At 43.0% G+C, this 17579-nt stretch overlaps 1 protein-coding gene and 3 long non-coding RNA genes across 32 annotated transcripts in view; 2 read left to right on the top strand and 2 right to left on the bottom strand.

The window, feature by feature from the left end:
• The first annotated feature begins 2294 nt into the window (after positions 1–2294).
• Positions 2295–13654, top strand: si:ch211-266a5.12 (uncharacterized protein LOC557488 homolog). 27 transcript variants are annotated; one of them, XR_008130772.1, is made up of 7 exons: positions 2296–3044; positions 9369–9440; positions 9964–10083; positions 11074–11127; positions 11276–11577; positions 12161–12222; positions 13592–13654. XR_008130772.1 is itself a non-coding variant. In XM_052515255.1 (6 exons), the coding sequence occupies exons 2-6, from the start codon at positions 2829–2831 to the stop codon at positions 11405–11407; spliced, it is 594 nt and encodes a 197-aa protein (XP_052371215.1). In that variant the 5' UTR covers positions 2296–2618; positions 2673–2828; the 3' UTR covers positions 11408–11577. The 27 variants fall into 27 exon arrangements, 2 of the variants coding, with proteins under 2 accessions (XP_052371217.1, XP_052371215.1); XR_008130760.1 differs by lacking the exons at positions 12161–12222; positions 13592–13654 and adding exons at positions 11640–11732; positions 12848–13508; XR_008130768.1 differs by lacking the exons at positions 12161–12222; positions 13592–13654 and adding exons at positions 11640–11732; positions 13313–13508.
• LOC127928167 (uncharacterized) lies at positions 11974–13849 on the bottom strand. Its single transcript, XR_008130773.1, has 4 exons — positions 13741–13849; positions 13586–13709; positions 12693–12723; positions 11974–12061 (listed from the first exon to the last, which is right to left on the bottom strand). It is a non-coding gene; the product is annotated as an uncharacterized LOC127928167 (long non-coding RNA).
• A 1070-nt stretch (positions 13850–14919) lies between these two features.
• On the bottom strand, positions 14920–17012 carry LOC127928168 (uncharacterized). Of its 3 annotated transcripts, none has more exons than XR_008130774.1 (2): positions 16896–17012; positions 14920–16203 (listed from the first exon to the last, which is right to left on the bottom strand). It is a non-coding gene; the product is annotated as an uncharacterized LOC127928168 (long non-coding RNA). The 3 variants fall into 3 exon arrangements; XR_008130775.1 differs by having other exon boundaries at positions 16877–16993; XR_008130776.1 differs by having other exon boundaries at positions 14920–16128; positions 16877–16986.
• Positions 16825–17579, top strand: part of LOC127928169 (uncharacterized) — an 892-nt gene continuing 137 nt past the window's right edge. Inside the window, exons 1-2 of the long non-coding RNA XR_008130777.1 lie at positions 16825–16868; positions 16983–17579. The exon at positions 16983–17579 is cut by the window's right edge and continues 137 nt beyond it. This is a non-coding gene — a long non-coding RNA (uncharacterized LOC127928169). The remainder of the gene's footprint in view (positions 16869–16982) is intronic.

Consider the following 17579-nt stretch of genomic DNA (forward strand, 5'->3'; position numbering starts at 1 on the left):
CAGGCCGAGCAGGCCACCAACATCTCTGTCTCTGTCTCTGTCTCTGAGGCCGAGCAGGCCACCAACATCTCTGTCTCTGTCTCTGAGGCCGAGCAGGCCACCAACATCTCTGTCTCTGTCTCTGAGGCCGAGCAGGCCACCAACATCTCTGTCTCTGTCTCTGAGGCCGAGCAGGCCACCAACATCTCTGTCTCTGTCTCTGAGGCCGAGCAGGCAACCAACATCACTGTCTCTGTCTCTGAGGCCGAGCAGGCCACCAACATCTCTGTCTCTGTCTCTGAGGCTGAGCAGGCCACCAACATCACTGTCTCTGTCTCTGAGGCCGAGCAGGCCGAGCAGGCCACCAACATCACTGTCTCTGAGGCTGAACAGGCCGAGCAGGCCACCAACATCACTGTCTCTGTCTCTGAGGCCGAGCAGGCCACCAACATCTCTGTCTCTGTCTCTGAGGCTGAGCAGGCCACCAACATCTCTGTCTCTGTCTCTGTCTCTGAGGCCGAGCAGGCCACCAACATCTCTGTCTCTGTCTCTGTCTCTGAGGCCGAGCAGGCCACCAACATCTCTGTCTCTGTCTCTGAGGCCGAGCAGGCCGAGCAGGCCACCAACATCACTGTCTCTGTCTCTGAGGCCGAGCAGGCCACCAACATCTCTGTCTCTGTCTCTGAGGCCGAGCAGGCCACCAACATCTCTGTCTCTGTCTCTGTCTCTGAGGCCGAGCAGGCCACCAACATCTCTGTCTCTGTCTCTGAGGCCGAGCAGGCCACCAACATCTCTGTCTCTGTCTCTGAGGCCGAGCAGGCCACCAACATCTCTGTCTCTGTCTCTGAGGCCGAGCAGGCCACCAACATCTCTGTCTCTGTCTCTGTCTCTGAGGCCGAGCAGGCCACCAACATCTCTGTCTCTGTCTCTGTCTCTGAGGCCGAGCAGGCCACCAACATCTCTGTCTCTGTCTCTGTCTCTGAGGCCGAGCAGGCCGAGCAGGCCACCAACATCTCTGTCTCTGTCTCTGAGGCTGAGCAGGCCACCAACATCTCTGTCTCTGTCTCTGAGGCCGAGCAGGCCACCAACATCTCTGTCTCTGTCTCTGAGGCCGAGCAGGCCACCAACATCTCTGTCTCTGTCTCTGTCTCTGAGGCCGAGCAGGCCACCAACATCTCTGTCTCTGTCTCTGAGGCCGAGCAGGCCACCAACATCTCTGTCTCTGTCTCTGAGGCCGAGCAGGCCACCAACATCTCTGTCTCTGTCTCTGTCTCTGAGGCCGAGCAGGCCACCAACATCTCTGTCTCTGTCTCTGAGGCCGAGCAGGCCACCAACATCTCTGTCTCTGTCTCTGAGGCTGAACAGGCCGAGCAGGCCACCAACATCTCTGTCTCTGTCTCTGAGGCCGAGCAGGCCACCAACATCTCTGTCTCTGTCTCTGTCTCTGAGGCTGAGCAGGCCACCAACATCTCTGTCTCTGTCTCTGAGGCCGAGCAGGCAACCAACATCTCTGTCTCTGTCTCTGAGGCCGAGCAGGCCACCAACATCTAAACATCTGAACGAGTTAGATCTAATCATTTTCCTCACCACAATATCCACAATCAATTATCAATCAATCAATATTTGGCAATGATATTTCATTCAGGTGTTTTGCATTGTAAACAGTTATGGGTGTGTGCTGATTGTGCAACTACATTCTTGTTTCATTACAACTATTTCTCGAAGAAAAGCACGGTACTTGTGGTTTCATCAGCAAATAGAATCTAGGACGCAGTATTCAAAGCAAACGCCTTCAAATGTCATGACCTGGTTAAATCGTCCTCGAGTCCACACACACCTTTCGCTTGTGTCACGTTGCAACTGCAACCCTGATAGGTGAAGACATGATAAACGTACATACACTTGTCTGTTATGATGCGCAATGTAGTTATTTGGTGTTTTGTCCTGCACTGTATAGAGTACAGCTTCTCAGGACCAGGACACCAGAGGGGATCCACAGGGAATTAACAAAGGGATAGAATATCTGCCCACCTCAGGTTTCAAAGGGACCATTCTGTTGTCAGGTTGCACATTCCAGAGAGCAGAATGACAACATGCAGGGAGGGAGAGGAGGGAGGGAGGGAGGGAGGGAGGGAGGGAGGGAGGGAGGGAGGGAGGGAGGGAGGGAGGGAGGGAGGGAGGGAGGGAGGGAGGGAGGGAGGGAGGGAGGGAGGGAGGTGCACGTTTAGGTGTGTTTGTGTGTGTATGTGTGTGTTTGTGTGTGTGTGTGTGTAATGTTACATCATCAGGAGGAGCTCTGAAAGTATATAAAGGTTAGTGACTGTTGAGAGGAATGCCAGACCCACGGAGATTTCACCTGCGGAGAACAGAGCAGACCTGACTGACTCACCTGCTGAGAGGACGGGAAGAGGAAGGGAATCATTTGCTCAGTCAGTCTTTCAATCAGTCAGTTAGTAGAGTAGGAAACTCAGTGAGTCGATTGTACATCAGTGATTCAGTGAATCAGATCCTGTATGTGCTGTAGGTCAGATATTTGGCAGGTCATTTGAATCAGGTGATTCAAACAGAGATTGAACGAACCAGGTGACCAGGTGATTCAGATAGAGACAAGGTGACCAGGTGATTCAGATAGAGACAAGGTGAGCAGTTGACCCAGTCGACCCAGGTGACCTGGTGATTCAGATAGAGACAAGGTGAGCAGTTGACCCAGTCGAACCAGGTGACCAGGTGATTCAGATAGAGACAAGGTGGCCAGGTGATTCAGATAGAGACAAGGTGAGCAGTAGACCCAGTCGAAGCAGGCACCAGTTGACCCAGTCGAAGCAGGCACCAGTTGATCCAGTATAAATATGCCCAGTTTGTCCAGTGTGGTCCAGTTCTCTCTGCTGCTGGTTCTCCTTCTGGCTGTTATGGGTCAGGACTGTGCTACTTCCAGGGTCCAGAGGGAGGCCCGGTCCAGGACCCGGTCCAGGGCCCAGTCCAGGGTGTGTGTGAACGACAGGGTCTCTCAATGTGTGGACCTGGCCAAACTGCAGGAGCTGATCCAGGAAGTCCAGAAAGACTCCGTAAGTACTGACCAACTGTAGTTACACATACTGTCTTCATCAGTAAACTACTGTATATCTCTATATATACTGTCTTCATCAGTAAACTACTGTATATCTCTCTATATATACTGTCTTCATCAGTAGACTACTGTATATCTCTCTATATACTGTCTTCATCAGTAGACTACTGTATATCTCTCTATATATACTGTCTTCATCAGTAGAATACTGTATATCTCTCTATATATACTGTCTTCATCAGTAGACTACTGTATATCTCTATATATACTGTCTTCATCAGTAGACTAATGTATATCTCTCTATATACACTGTCTTCATCAGTAGACTACTGTATATCTCTATATATATACTGTCTTCATCAGTAGACTACTGTATATCTCTATATATACTATCTTCATCAGTAGACTACTGTATATCTCTATATATACTGTCTTCATCAGTAGACTACTGTATATCTCTATATATACTGTCTTCATCAGTAGACTACTGTATATCTCTCTATCTGCTAAATGACTTAAATGTAATGTAAATGTATATATACTGTCTTCATCAGTAGACTACTGTATATCTCTCTATATACACTGTCTTCATCAGTAGACTACTGTATATCTCTATATATACACTGTCTTCATCAGTAGACTACTGTATATCTCTATATATACACTGTCTCCATCAGTAGACTACTGTATATCTCTCTCTATATACTGTCTTCATTAGAAAACTACATATACTGTCAGTTGAAGTGGGAAGTTTACATACACCTTAGCCAAATACATTTAAACTCAGTTTTTCACAATTCACAATTCCTGACATTTAATCTGTGTAAAAATGTTCTGTCTTAGGTCAGTTAGGATCACCACTTTATTTTAAGAATGTGAAATGTCAGAATAATAGTAGAGAGAATTATTTATTTCAGCTTTTATTTCTTTCATCACATTCCCAGTGGGTCAGAAGTTCACATACACTCAATTAGTATTTGGTAGCATTGCCTTTAAATTGTTTAACTTGGGTCAAACATTTTGGTTAGCCTTCCACAAGCTTCCCACAATAAGTTGGGTGAATTTTGACCCATTCCTCCTGGTGTAACTGAGTCCGGTTGGTTGGCCTCCTTGCTCGACATGCTTTTTCAGTTCTGCCCACAAATTTTCTGCAGGATTGAGGTCAGGACTGTGTGATGTCCACTCCAACACTTTCACTTTGTTGTCCTTAAGCCATTTTGCCACAACTTTGGAAGTACGCTTGGGGTCATTGTCCATTTGGAAGACCCATTTGCGACCAAGCTTTAACTTCCTGACTGATGTCTTGAGATGTTGCTTCAATATATCCACGTAATTTTTCCCCCTCATGATGTCATCTATTTTGTGAAGTGCACCAGTCCCTCCTGCAGCAAAGCACCCCCACAACATGATGCTGCCGGTTGGGATGGTGTTCTTCGGCTTGCAATCCTTCCCCTTTTCCCTCCAAACATAACATAACGATGGTCATTATGGCCAAACAGTTCTATTTTTGTTTCATCAGACCAGAGGACATTTCTCCAAAAAGTACGATATTTGTCCCCATGTGCAGTTGCAAACCGTAGTCTGGCTTTTTTTATGGTAGTTTTGGAGCAGTGGCTTCTTCCTTGCTGAGCGGCCTTTCAGGTTATGTCAATATAGGACATTACTGTGGATATAGATACTTTTGTACCTGTTTCCTCCAGCATCTTCACAAGGTCCTTTGCTGTTGTCCTTTGCTGCTATTTTTCTGAGATCTTGGCTGATTTCTTTTGATTTTCCCATGATGTCATGGAAAGAGGCACTGAGTTTGAAGGTAGGCCTTGAAATACATCCACAGGTACACCTCCAATTGACTCTAATTATGTAAATTAGCCTATCAGAAGCTTCTAAAGCCATGACATCATTTTCTGGAATTTTCCAAGCTGTTTAAGGGCACAGTCAACTTAGTGTATGTAAACTTCTGACCCACTGGAATTGTGATACAGTGAATTATAAGTGAAATAATCTGTCTGTAAACAATTGTTGGAAACATTACTTGTGTCGTGCACAAAGTAGATGTCCTAATCGACCTGCCAACTGTATACTGTCTTCATCAGCAGACTACTGTATATCTCTCTATATATACTGTCTTCATCAGTAAACTACTGTATATCTCTCTATATATACTGTCTTCATCAGCAGACTACTGTATATCTCTCCATATATACTGTCTTCATCAGTAGACTACTGTATATCTCTCTATATATACTGTCTTCATCAGTAAACTACTGTATATCTCTCTATATATACTGTCTTCATCAGCAGACTACTGTATATCTCTCTATATATACTGTCTTCATCAGTAAACTACTGTATATCTCTCTATATATACTGTCTTCATCAGCAGACTACTGTATATCTCTCTATATATACTGTCTTCATCAGTAGACTACTGTATATCTCTCTATATATACTGTCTTCATCAGCAGACTAGACTACTGTATATCTCTATATATACTGTCTTCATCAGCAGACTACTGTATATCTCTCTATATATACTGTCTTCATCAGTAAACTACTGTATATCTCTATATATATACTGTCTTCATCAGTAGACTACTGTATATCTCTATATATACTGTCTTCATCAGCAACTACTGTATATATCTCTATATATATACTGTCTTCATCAGTAATATCTCTCTATATATACTACTGTATATCTCTATATATATACTGTCTTCATCAGCAGACTACTGTATATCTCTATATATATACTGTCTTCATCAGCAGACTACTGTATATCTCTCTATATATATACTGTCTTCATCAGCAGACTACTGTATATATCTCTATATATATACTGTCTTCATCAGTAAACTACTGTATATCTCTCTATATATATACTGTCTTCATCAGCAGACTACTGTATATCTCTCTATATATATACTGTCTTCATCAGCAAACTACTGTATATCTCTACTGTCTTCATCAGCAGACTACTGTATATATATACTGTCTTCATCAGCAGACTACTGTATATCTCTCTATATATACTGTCTTCATCAGTAAACTACTGTATATCTCTCTATATATACTGTCTTCATCAGCAGACTACTGTATATCTCTCTATATATACTGTCTTCATCAGCAGACTACTGTATATCTCTATATATACTGTCTTCATCAGTAAACTACTGTATATATCTCTATATATACTGTCTTCATCAGTAAACTACTGTATATCTCTCTATATATACTGTCTTCATCAGCAGACTACTGTATATCTCTCTATATATACTGTCTTCATCAGCAGACTACTGTATATCTCTCTATATATACTGTCTTCATCAGTAGACTACTGTATATCTCTCTATATATACTGTCTTCATCAGTAAACTACTGTATATCTCTCTATATATACTGTCTTCATCAGCAGACTACTGTATATCTCTCTATATATACTGTCTTCATCAGTAAACTACTGTATATCTCTCTATATATATACTGTCTTCATCAGCAGACTACTGTATATCTCTCTATATATACTGTCTTCATCAGTAAACTACTGTATATCTCTCTATATATACTGTCTTCATCAGCAGACTACTGTATATCTCTCTATATATACTGTCTTCATCAGTAAACTACTGTATATCTCTCTATATATACTGTCTTCATCAGCAGACTACTGTATATCTCTCTATATATACTGTCTTCATCAGCAGACTACTGTATATCTCTCTATATATACTGTCTTCATCAGCAGACTACTGTATATCTCTCTATATATACTGTCTTCATCAGCAGACTACTGTATATCTCTCTATATATACTGTCTTCATCAGCAGACTACTGTATATCTCTCTATATATATACTGTCTTCATCAGCAGACTACTGTATATCTCTCTATATATACTGTCTTCATCAGCAGACTACTGTATATCTCTCTATATATACTGTCTTCATCAGTAAACTACTGTATATCTCTCTATATATATACTGTCTTCATCAGCAGACTACTGTATATCTCTCTATATATACTGTCTTCATCAGCAGACTACTGTATATCTCTCTATATATACTGTCTTCATCAGTAAACTACTGTATATCTCTCTCTATATATACTGTCTTCATCAGCAGACTACTGTATATCTCTCTATATATATACTGTCTTCATCAGCAGACTACTGTATATCTCTCTCTATATACTGTCTTCATCAGTACACTACTGTATATATCTCTATATATACAGTATACTGTACATCAGGACCTCTCCCCCAAAGACAATGTAGGATTCCATCCCCAACTACAACATTTTCTGTCAAGACAGAACTGCTGAAGGGGGCGGCATTGCAATCTACTGTAGAGAAAACCTGCAGAGTTCTGTCATGCTATCCAGGTGCCCAACAGTTAGAGCTTTTACCTGTCCATCCTGTTACAGACCGATATCTATCCTACCCTGCCTTTCTAAAGTCTTCGAAAGCCAAGTCAACAAACAGATCACTGACCATGTCCAATCTCACCATACATTCTCCGCTAGGCAATCTGGTTTCCGAGCCGGTCACGGGTGCACCTCAGCCACACTCAAGGTTCTAAACGACATCATAACCGCCATAGATAAAAGACAGGAACTGTGCAGCCGTCTTCATCGACCTGGCCTAGGCTTTCAATCACCACATTCTTATCGGCAGACTGAACAGCCTTGGTTTCTCTAATGATTGCCTCGCCTGGTTCACCAACTACTTCTCAGACAGAGTTCAATGGGTCAAATCCGAGGGCCTGTTGTCCAGACCTCTGGCGGTCTCCATGGGGGTGCCACAGGGTTCAATTCTTGGACTGACTCTTTTCTCTGTATATATCAATGATGTTGCTCTTGCCGCGGGTGATTGTCTGATCCACCTCTATGCAGACGACACCATTCAGAATACATCTGGCCGTTCTTTGGACACTGTGTTAACAAACCTCAAAACGAGCTTCAATGCCATACAACTCTCCTTCCATGGCCTCCAACTGCTCTTAAATGCTAGTAAAACTAAATGCATGCTCTTCAACCGATCCCACCTGCCCGTCTAGCATCACTACTCTGGACGGTTCTGACCTAGAATACGTGGACAGCTACAAATACCTAGGTGTCTGGCTAGACTGTAAACTCTCCATCCAGACTCACATTAAGCATCTCCAATCCAAAGTTAAATCTAGAATTGGCTTCCTATTTCTCAACAAACTCTCCTTCACTCATGCTGCCATACATACCCTCGTAAAACTGAATATGCTATCAATCCTGGACTTTGGTGATGTCATTTTAAAAATAGTCTCCAACACTCTACTTAGCCATTTTGATGCATTCTATCACAGTGCCATCCGTTTTGTCACCAAAGCCCCATATACTACCTACCACTGCGACCTGTATGCTCTCGTTGGTCTTTGCTAGGTAAAGCTCCGCCTTATCTCAGCTCACTGGTCACCATAGCAACACCCACCCGTAGCACGCGCTCCAGCAGGTATATTGCACTGGTCATCCCCAAAGCCAACACCTCCTTTGGCCGCCTTTCATTCCAGTTCTCCGCTGCCAATGACTAGAACAAATTGCAAAAATCACTGAAGTGGGAGACTAATATCTCCCTCACTAACTTTAAACGTCAGCTGTCAGAGCAGCTTACCGATCGCTGCAGCTGTACACAGCCCATCTGTAAATAGCCCATACAACCAATTATCTACCTCATCCCCATTATGGTTTTAGTTTTTCTGCTCTTTTGCACACCAGTATCCCTACTTGCACATCCTCAACTGCACATATATCACTCCAGTGTAAATTGCTAAATTGTAATTACTTTGCCACTACTGGCCTATTTATTGCCTTACCTCCTTACTTCATTTACACATACTGTATACAGATCTTTCTATTGTGTTATCGACTGTATGTTTGTTTATGTGTAACTCTGTGTTGTTGTTGTTGTTGTTGTTGTTGTTGTTTATGTCACACTGCTTTTGCTTTATCTTGGCCAGGTTCGCAATTGTAAATGTGAATTTGTTCTCAACTGGCCTCCCTGGTTAAATAAAGGAGAATTAGATTCTACTTTTGATGGGTCATTACACTCCCAATGGTTTACCAGAGATAGATTCTATTGTTGATGGGTCATTACACTCCCAATGGTTTACCAGAGATAGATTCTATTGTTGATGGATCATTACACTCCCATTGGCTAAACAGAGATATAATCTATTTTGATGGGTCATTACACTCCCATTGGCTAAACAGAGATAGAATCTATTTTGATGGGTCATGTGTGAATGAGTCTGTATAGCGGATTGACATACTGTACCTGTTGTTTCCTTCACTAGACAAACACGTCTCACGATGACAGAATCCTGTTAAAGACAGTCACCTTTGACAAGATCAAGAAGCACAAGAAGGTAAGGACTGACACAGAAGAAGACAGGCCACCCCTCAGAGCCTGGTTTCTCTCTAGGTTTCTAATCTCTACCTGGTACAGCCAGAAGAGGACAGGCCACCCCTCAGAGCCTGGTTCCTCTCTAAGTTTCTAATCTCCACCTGGTACAGCCAGAAGAGGACAGGCCACCCCTTAGAGTCTGGTTCCTCTCTAGGTTTCTAATCTCTACCTGGTACATCCAGAAGAGGACAGGCCACCTTTCAGAGCCTGGTTTTGCCACTGTGCTTTTGCCTCTGCATAGCTTGCTCTTCGGGGTTTTACACCGGGTTTCTGTAAAGCACTTTGTGTGACATCTGCTGATGTGTAAAGGGTTTCATAAAAAATACATTTGATTGATTGATTTGTTGGCGCTCTGGGATCCTGCATGAGTCTGAGACGAACGAGTGCAGCGAAGAAGTTCCATCGACACCATGTCCATCGTGCTCGACCCCGGCAGCACATTTACCAAACACAATGTCCATTCTCCTGTTCTCTCCCATGTCCAGTACCACGGCTGTGTCCTGCTCAAAATCGTGGACTTTTATCGGGAAGTTCTCCAGAGACAAGACAGAAAGTATCCTGACCTCGTGGGCCTGCTGGATGAAGTGAGGGAATGTGTTCACCCAGTAAGTGTCTCAAACATTATAACTGCCTCCCAAATGGCACCCTATTCCCTACATAGTGCACTACTTTTGACCAGGGTCCATAGGACTCTGGTTAAATGTAGTGCACTATATATGAAATAGGGTGCCATTTTTTGGGGGGGACACTTCCTATGTGAATTGCATGAACCGTCTCTCTGTGACGGTAGAGACTCAAACACAGACAGGATTTCCTGTGGCCCTTTTTTTTGTGTTTCAGGGATTCTGTTACACTGCTCTGTAACCCAGCTAGTGTCTGTGTAGAAGACTCTCACACTAAATCTGTCAAAGCAATTTATGACAACATCTGACAAAGCACATGTTTTTTTTTAATAAAAAAAAACATAGATACGATTGTTTGATTGGCTGATTGTTTGATTGGCTGATTGATTGGCTGATTGATTGATTGGCTGATTGTTTGATTGGCTGATTGTTTGATTGGCTGATTGATTGATTGGCTGATTGATTGATTGGCTGATTGTTTGATTGGCTGATTGTTTGATTGGCTGATTGTTTGATTGGCTGATTGCTTTTGCTTTATCTTGGCCAGGTTGCAATTGTACATGTGATTGTTTGATTGGCTGATTGTTTGATTGGCTGATTGATTGATTGGCTGATTGATTGGTTGATTGTTTGATTGGCTGATTGTTTGATTGGCTGATTGTTTGATTGGCTGAATTGATTGGCTGATTGATTGATTGGCTGATTATTGATTGGCTGATTGATTGACCTGATTGATTGATTGGCTGATTGTTGATTGTTTGATTGGCTGATTGTTTGATTGGCTGATTGATTGATTGGCTGATTGATTGGTTGATTGTTTGATTGGCTGATTGTTTGATTGGCTGATTGATTGATTGGCTGATTGTTTGATTGGCTGATTGTTTGATTGGCTGATTGTTTGATTGGCTGATTGTTTGATTGGCTGATTGATTGATTGGCTGATTGTTTGATTGGCTGATTGATTGATTGCAGGTAAAGATCTGTGAAAAGCTAGACCAGGAAGCTGCTGGGGAGCCAGTGAATGAGGTAAACACAGGACGGCGCTGACAATCAAACACAAAAGCACGTTAAAACTTCAACAGCAATACAACAAACACACGTCTGCATGAGGTAATGAACGACAACCTAATATATATATATATATTTTAAAACGTATTGTGTTTTATTTACCCAGTCTAAGATAGAGGAAGATATGGAGCTGCTGTCGAAGGATGCAGCCATTCTGCAGCTGCAGAGACTGAAGGCAGCCAGTGAAAAGGTGTGGTTCCACGTTACCTCTTCATCACCAGTGGTCACACATCAATAACACTCCAGATGGGTTACAGAGAACATCACTGTGTGTTACAGATACACTGTGCAAAAAGCACGTGTCATGGACTGGCCTTAATAGCTTGTTTCTAGGTTCCTCAATCAATCCATTTTTATTTTAGAATGCCCTTTTGTTTTTTTTACATCAGAAGTACTGTTGTCACAGAGGTCTCTATAGTTACCCAGCCTAAACCCAAAGGTCTCTATAGTTACCCAGCCTAAATCTAAAGGTCTCTATAGTTACCCAGCCTAAACCCAAAGGTCTCTATAGTTACCCAGCCTAAACCTAAAGGTCTCTATAGTTACCCAGCCTAAACCTAAAGGTCTCTATAGTTACCCAGCCTAAACCTAAAGGTCTCTATAGTTACCCAGCCTAAAGGTCTCTATAGTTACCCAGCCTAAACCTAAAGGTCTCTATAGTTACCCAGCCTAAACCTAAAGGTCTCTATAGTTACCCAGCCTAAACCCAAAGGTCTCTATAGTTACCCAGCCTAAACCTAAAGGTCTCTATAGTTACCCAGCCTAAACCTAAAGGTCTCTATAGTTACCCAGCCTAAACCTAAAGGTCTCTATAGTTACCCAGCCTAAACCCAAAGGTCTCTATAGTTACCCAGCCTAAACCTAAAGGTCTCTATAGTTACCCAGCCTAAACCTAAAGGTCTCTATAGTTACCCAGCCTAAACCTAAAGGTCTCTATAGTTACCCAGCCTAAACCTAAAGGTCTCTATAGTTACCCAGCCTAAACCTAAAGGTCTCTATAGTTACCCAGCCTAAACCTAAAGGTCTCTATAGTTACCCAGCCTAAACCCAAAGGTCTCTATAGTTACCCAGCCTGTCTCTATAGTTGAACCCAGCCTAAACCTAAAGGTGCTATAGTTACCATGACTTTTAAAAGTAAAAGGTCTCTATAGTTAAGCCTAAACCTAAAGGTCTCTATAAACAACAAACCTAAAAGTGTATATAGTTACCCAGCCTAAACCCAAAGGTCTCTATAGTTACCCAGCCTAAACTAAAGGTCTCTATATTTACCCAGCCTAAATAAAAGTGTCTATAGGCTGCCTAAATGCAGGTTCCCAAGGTCTCGAGTTACAGAGAAACCTAAAACAAATCGTTAACCAGCCTAAACCAAGGTCTCTATAGTTACACATAATAACACTCCAGAGTTAATACAAATCACCCAATACGAAATACAACATATAAACCCATGTCAAGCCAAAAGGCTTGTACCCAAACATATAACAAAAGGTTCCTCAGATACAATGACCAAGTTACCCAGCCTAAACCTAAAGGTCTCTGTAGTTACCCAGCCTAAACCTAAAGGTCTCTATAGTTACCCAGCCTAAAGGTCTCTATAGTTACCCAGCCTAAACCCAAAGGTCTCTATAGTTACCCAGCCTAAACCTAAAGGTCTCTATAGTTACCCAGCCTAAACCCAAAGGTCTCTATAGTTACCCAGCCTAAACCCAAAGGTCTCTATAGTTACCCAGCCTAAACCTAAAGGTCTCTATAGTTACCCAGCCTAAACCTAAAGGTCTCTATAGTTACCCAGCCTAAACCTAAAGGTCTCTATAGTTACCCAGCCTAAACCTAAAGGTCTCTATAGTTACCCAGCCTAAACCCAAAGGTCTCTATAGTTACCCAGCCTAAACCTAAAGGTCTCTATAGTTACCCAGCCTAAACCTAAAGGTCTCTATAGTTACCCAGCCTAAACCTAAAGGTCTCTATAGTTACCCAGCCTAAACCTAAAGGTCTCTATAGTTACCCAGCCTAAACCTAAAGGTCTCTATAGTTACCCAGCCTAAACCTAAAGGTCTCTATAGTTACCCAGCCTAAACCTAAAGGTCTCTATAGTTACCCAGCCTAAACCTAAAGGTCTCTATAGTTACCCAGCCTAAACCCAAAGGTCTCTATAGTTACCCAGCCTAAACCCAAAGGTCTCTATAGTTACCCAGCCTAAACCTAAAGGTCTCTATAGTTACCCAGCCTAAACCTAAAGGTCTCTATAGTTACCCAGCCTAAACCCAAAGGTCTCTATAGTTACCCAGCCTAAACCCAAAGGTCTCTATAGTTACCCAGCCTAAACCCAAAGGTCTCTATAGTTACCCAGCCTAAACCTAAAGGTCTCTATAGTTACCCAGCCTAAACCTAAAGGTCTCTATAGTTACCCAGCCTAAACCTAAAGGTCTCTATAGTTACCCAGCCTAAACCTAAAGGTCTCTATAGTTACCCAGCCTAAACCCAAAGGTCTCTATAGTTACCCAGCCTAAGCCTAAAGGTCTCTGTAGTTACCCAGCCTAAACCTAAAGGTCTCTATAGTTACCCAGCCTAAACCTAAAGGTCTCTGTAGTTACCCAGCCTAAGCCTAAAGGTCTCTGTAGTTACCCAGCCTAAACCTAAAGGTCTCTATAGTTACCCAGCGTAACGGTATCTATAGTTACCCAGCCTAAACCTAAAGGTCTCTACAGTTACCCAGCCTAAACCCAAAGAGCAAGCGAAGCAGAAGCACAGACAGGTTCCTCCAGCTAACACCATCTCGTCTGTTCTCTCTATGGTTGTGCAGGTGGTTGAGCTGTCCGAGAGGGCGACTCTGGACAAGGCCATGGAAGAGCTACGGGGTCTGGAGGACTACATTTGGGGGAGGGGCCTCCGCAGGAACTGAGGAAGTAATCGGACCGCCAGGAACAACACACACACTCACACACACACACACACACAGAGACACACGCGTTACCGTGACTACATATACACAGTCCTGCGTTACCATGACTACATATACACAGTCCTGCATTACAGTGACTACATTTACACAGTCCTGCGTTACAGTGACTACATTTACACAGCCCTGCGTTACCGTGACTACAATTACCGTCTTGATGTCACATGTTTTACCCTCGTGAGCTGTCGTTGCTTGTAGCCATATTCCCTCAGACATGTTCTGACACGTCCCCTGTTGTTTGTCCATTTCTTCATCTACTTTGGATAACTGTCATGTTATATTACTGCTAGTACTACATGTTCTATTACTGCTAGTACTACATGTTATATTACTGCTAGTACTACATGTTATATTACTGCTAGTACTACATGTTATATTACTGCTAGTACTACATGTTATATTACTGCTAGTACTACATGTTATATTACTGCTAGTACTACATGTTATATTACTGCTAGTACTACATGTTATATTACTGCTAGTACTACATGTTATATTACTGCTAGTACTACATGTTATATTACTGCTAGTACTACATGTTATATTACTGCTAGTACTACATGTTATATTACTGCTAGTACTACATGTTATATTACTGCTAGTACTACATGTTATATTACTAGTACTAGTACTACATGTTATATTACTGCTAGTACTACATGTTATATTACTGCTAGTACTACATGTTATATTACTGCTAGTACTACATGTTATATTACTGCTAGTACTACATGTTCTGTTACTGCTAGTACTACATGTTATATTACTGCTAGTACTACATGTTATAGTTACTATTACTGCTAGTACTACATGTTATATTACTGCTAGTACTACATGTTATATTACTGCTAGTACTACATGTTATATTACTGCATGTTATATTACTGCTAGTACTACATGTTATATTACTGCTAGTACTACATGTTATATTACTGCTAGTACTACATGTTATATTACTGCTAGTACTACATGTTATATTACTGCTAGTACTACATGTTATATTACTGCTAGTACTACATGTTATATTACTGCTAGTACTACATGTTATATTACTGCTAGTACTACATGTTATATTACTGCTAGTACTACATGTTATATTACTGCTAGTACTACATGTTATATTACTGCTAGTACTACATGTTCTGTTACTGCTAGTACTACATGTTATATTACTGCTAGTACTGCATGTTCTGTTACTGCTAGTACTACATGTTATATTACTGCTAGTACTACATGTTCTGTTACTGCTAGTACTACATGTTCTGTTTCTGCTAGTACTAAATGTTATATTACTGCTAGTACTACATGTTATATTACTGCTAGTACTACATGTTATATTACTGCTAGTACTACATGTTCTGTTTCTGCTAGTACTAAATGTTATATTACTGCTAGTACTGCATGTTCTGTTACTGCTAGTACTACATGTTATATTACTGCTAGTACTACATGTTCTGTTTCTGCTAGTACTACATGTTCTGTTACTGCTAGTACTGCATGTTCTGTTACTGCTAGTACTACATGTGCTGTTACTGCTAGTACTATATGTTCTTGTGTACTGTGTATATTTTCCACATGGTTCTCTGGAGTGTTGCTCTCCTACAGGACTATATTACTTTATTTGAAGTAAAGCCATAGGAAAACATGTGTTTTCTCCAGATTGTCTGTACTTTCAGTGAAAGGTCTAATCTGTGCCAGTGAATGCAGCCATTCAACTATAGATTTATCACGGCAGCATATCAATGGATGTTTTTCATTCTTTTTTTAAAAATGAAAACCCTGTCTGTTAATTTTTTTTTAAAACACACAAAAACACATTGAGGCCAATGAATGTATCACGTCTGTATTTAAACCTGTGTATCAATAAAAAGAGACGCCTGCAACACCTGACTCAGTACGGCTCAGTATCCTACAACATAGTGGAAAACCCTTCTCCTGTGGACCTGTGTGTAGAGAGGGAGAGACCGGGAGGAGAGGGAGAGACCGGGAAGAGAGGGAGAGACCTGGAAGAGAGGGAGAGACGGGAAGAGAGGGAGAGACCGGGAAGAGAGGGAGAGACCGGGAAGAGAGGGAGAGACCTGGAAGAGAGGGAGAGACCGGGAAGAAGGAGAGACCGGGGAGGGAGACCGGGAAGAGAGGGAGAGGGAGACCGGGAAGAGAGGGAGAGACCGGGAAGAGAGGGAGAGACCGGGGAAGAGAGGGGAGAGAGAGACCGGGAAGAGAGGGAGAGACCGGGAAAGAGGGAGAGACGGGGAAGGAAGAGAAGGAGAGACGGGAAGAGAGGGAGAGACCGGGAAGAGAGGGAGAGACCGGGAAGAGAGGGAGAGACCGGGAAGAGAGGGAGAGACCGGAAGAGAGGGAGAGACCGGGAAGAGAGGGAGAGACCGGGAAGAGAGGGAGAGACCGGGAAGAGAGGGAGAGACCGGGAAGAGAGGGAGAGACCGGGAAGAGAGGGAGAGACCGGGAAGAGAGGGAGAGACCGGGAAGAGAGGGAGAGACCGGGAAGAGAGGGAGAGACCGGGAAGAGAGGGAGAGACCGGGAAGAGAGGGAGAGACCGGGAAGAGAGGGAGATTTTGGGAAGAGAGGGAGAGACCGGGAAGAGAGGGAGAGACCGGGAAGAGAGGGAGAGACCGGGAAGAGAGAGACCTTGGGAGAGACCGGGAAGAGAGGAGAGACCGGGAAGAGGGAGAGACCGGGAAGAGAGGGAGAGACCTGGAAGAGAGGGAGAGACCTGGAAGAGAGGTAGAGACCGGGAAGAGAGGGAGAGACCGGGAAGAGAGGGAGAGACCGGGAAGAGAGGGAGAGACCGGGAAGAGAGGGAGAGACCGGGAAGAGAGGGAGAGACCGGGAAGAGAGGGAGAGACCGGGAAGAGAGGGAGAGACCGGGAAGAGAGGGAGAGACCGGGAAGAAGGGGGTATACCAGTTTGTACTCAAGAGATTCTATAAATCTGTTCGTATGTGAAATTCTATGGTTGTATGTGAAATTCTATCTCAGGAGTAGGACCTGGTATCTACACTGGAACCAATCTACCATTCTAACTCAGAATGAAGCTACGTAAGAACTAGGACTGGTAATCAAGGACAATGATTCCAAAGATGATTTAATCTCTCGAAGATTCCAATTCCGGGCAGAGGCCTGATGGGAGTTCCGGAGTGGAGTTTCCCTGTTTCCTCCCTCCTTTGTTATTTCTATTGAAAGGTTGCACCTTCGTGTCATGTGTCACGCCTTGGTCTTAGTATTTTGTGTTTTCTTTATTATTTGTTCAGGCCAGGGTGTGACATGGGTTTATATATTGTATTTACGTATTGGGGTTTGTAGTATTTGGGATTGCGGCTGAGTAGGGGTGTTGTATAGGCTTGGCTGCCTGAGGCGGTTCTCAATCAGAGTCAGGTGATTCTCGTTGTCTCTGATTGGGAACCGTATTTAGGTAGCCTGAGTTTCACTGTGTATT

This window comes from Oncorhynchus keta, unplaced genomic scaffold (genome assembly GCF_023373465.1).
Source record: "Oncorhynchus keta strain PuntledgeMale-10-30-2019 unplaced genomic scaffold, Oket_V2 Un_scaffold_2232_pilon_pilon, whole genome shotgun sequence".
Classification (NCBI taxonomy): Eukaryota; Metazoa; Chordata; class Actinopteri; order Salmoniformes; family Salmonidae; genus Oncorhynchus; species Oncorhynchus keta.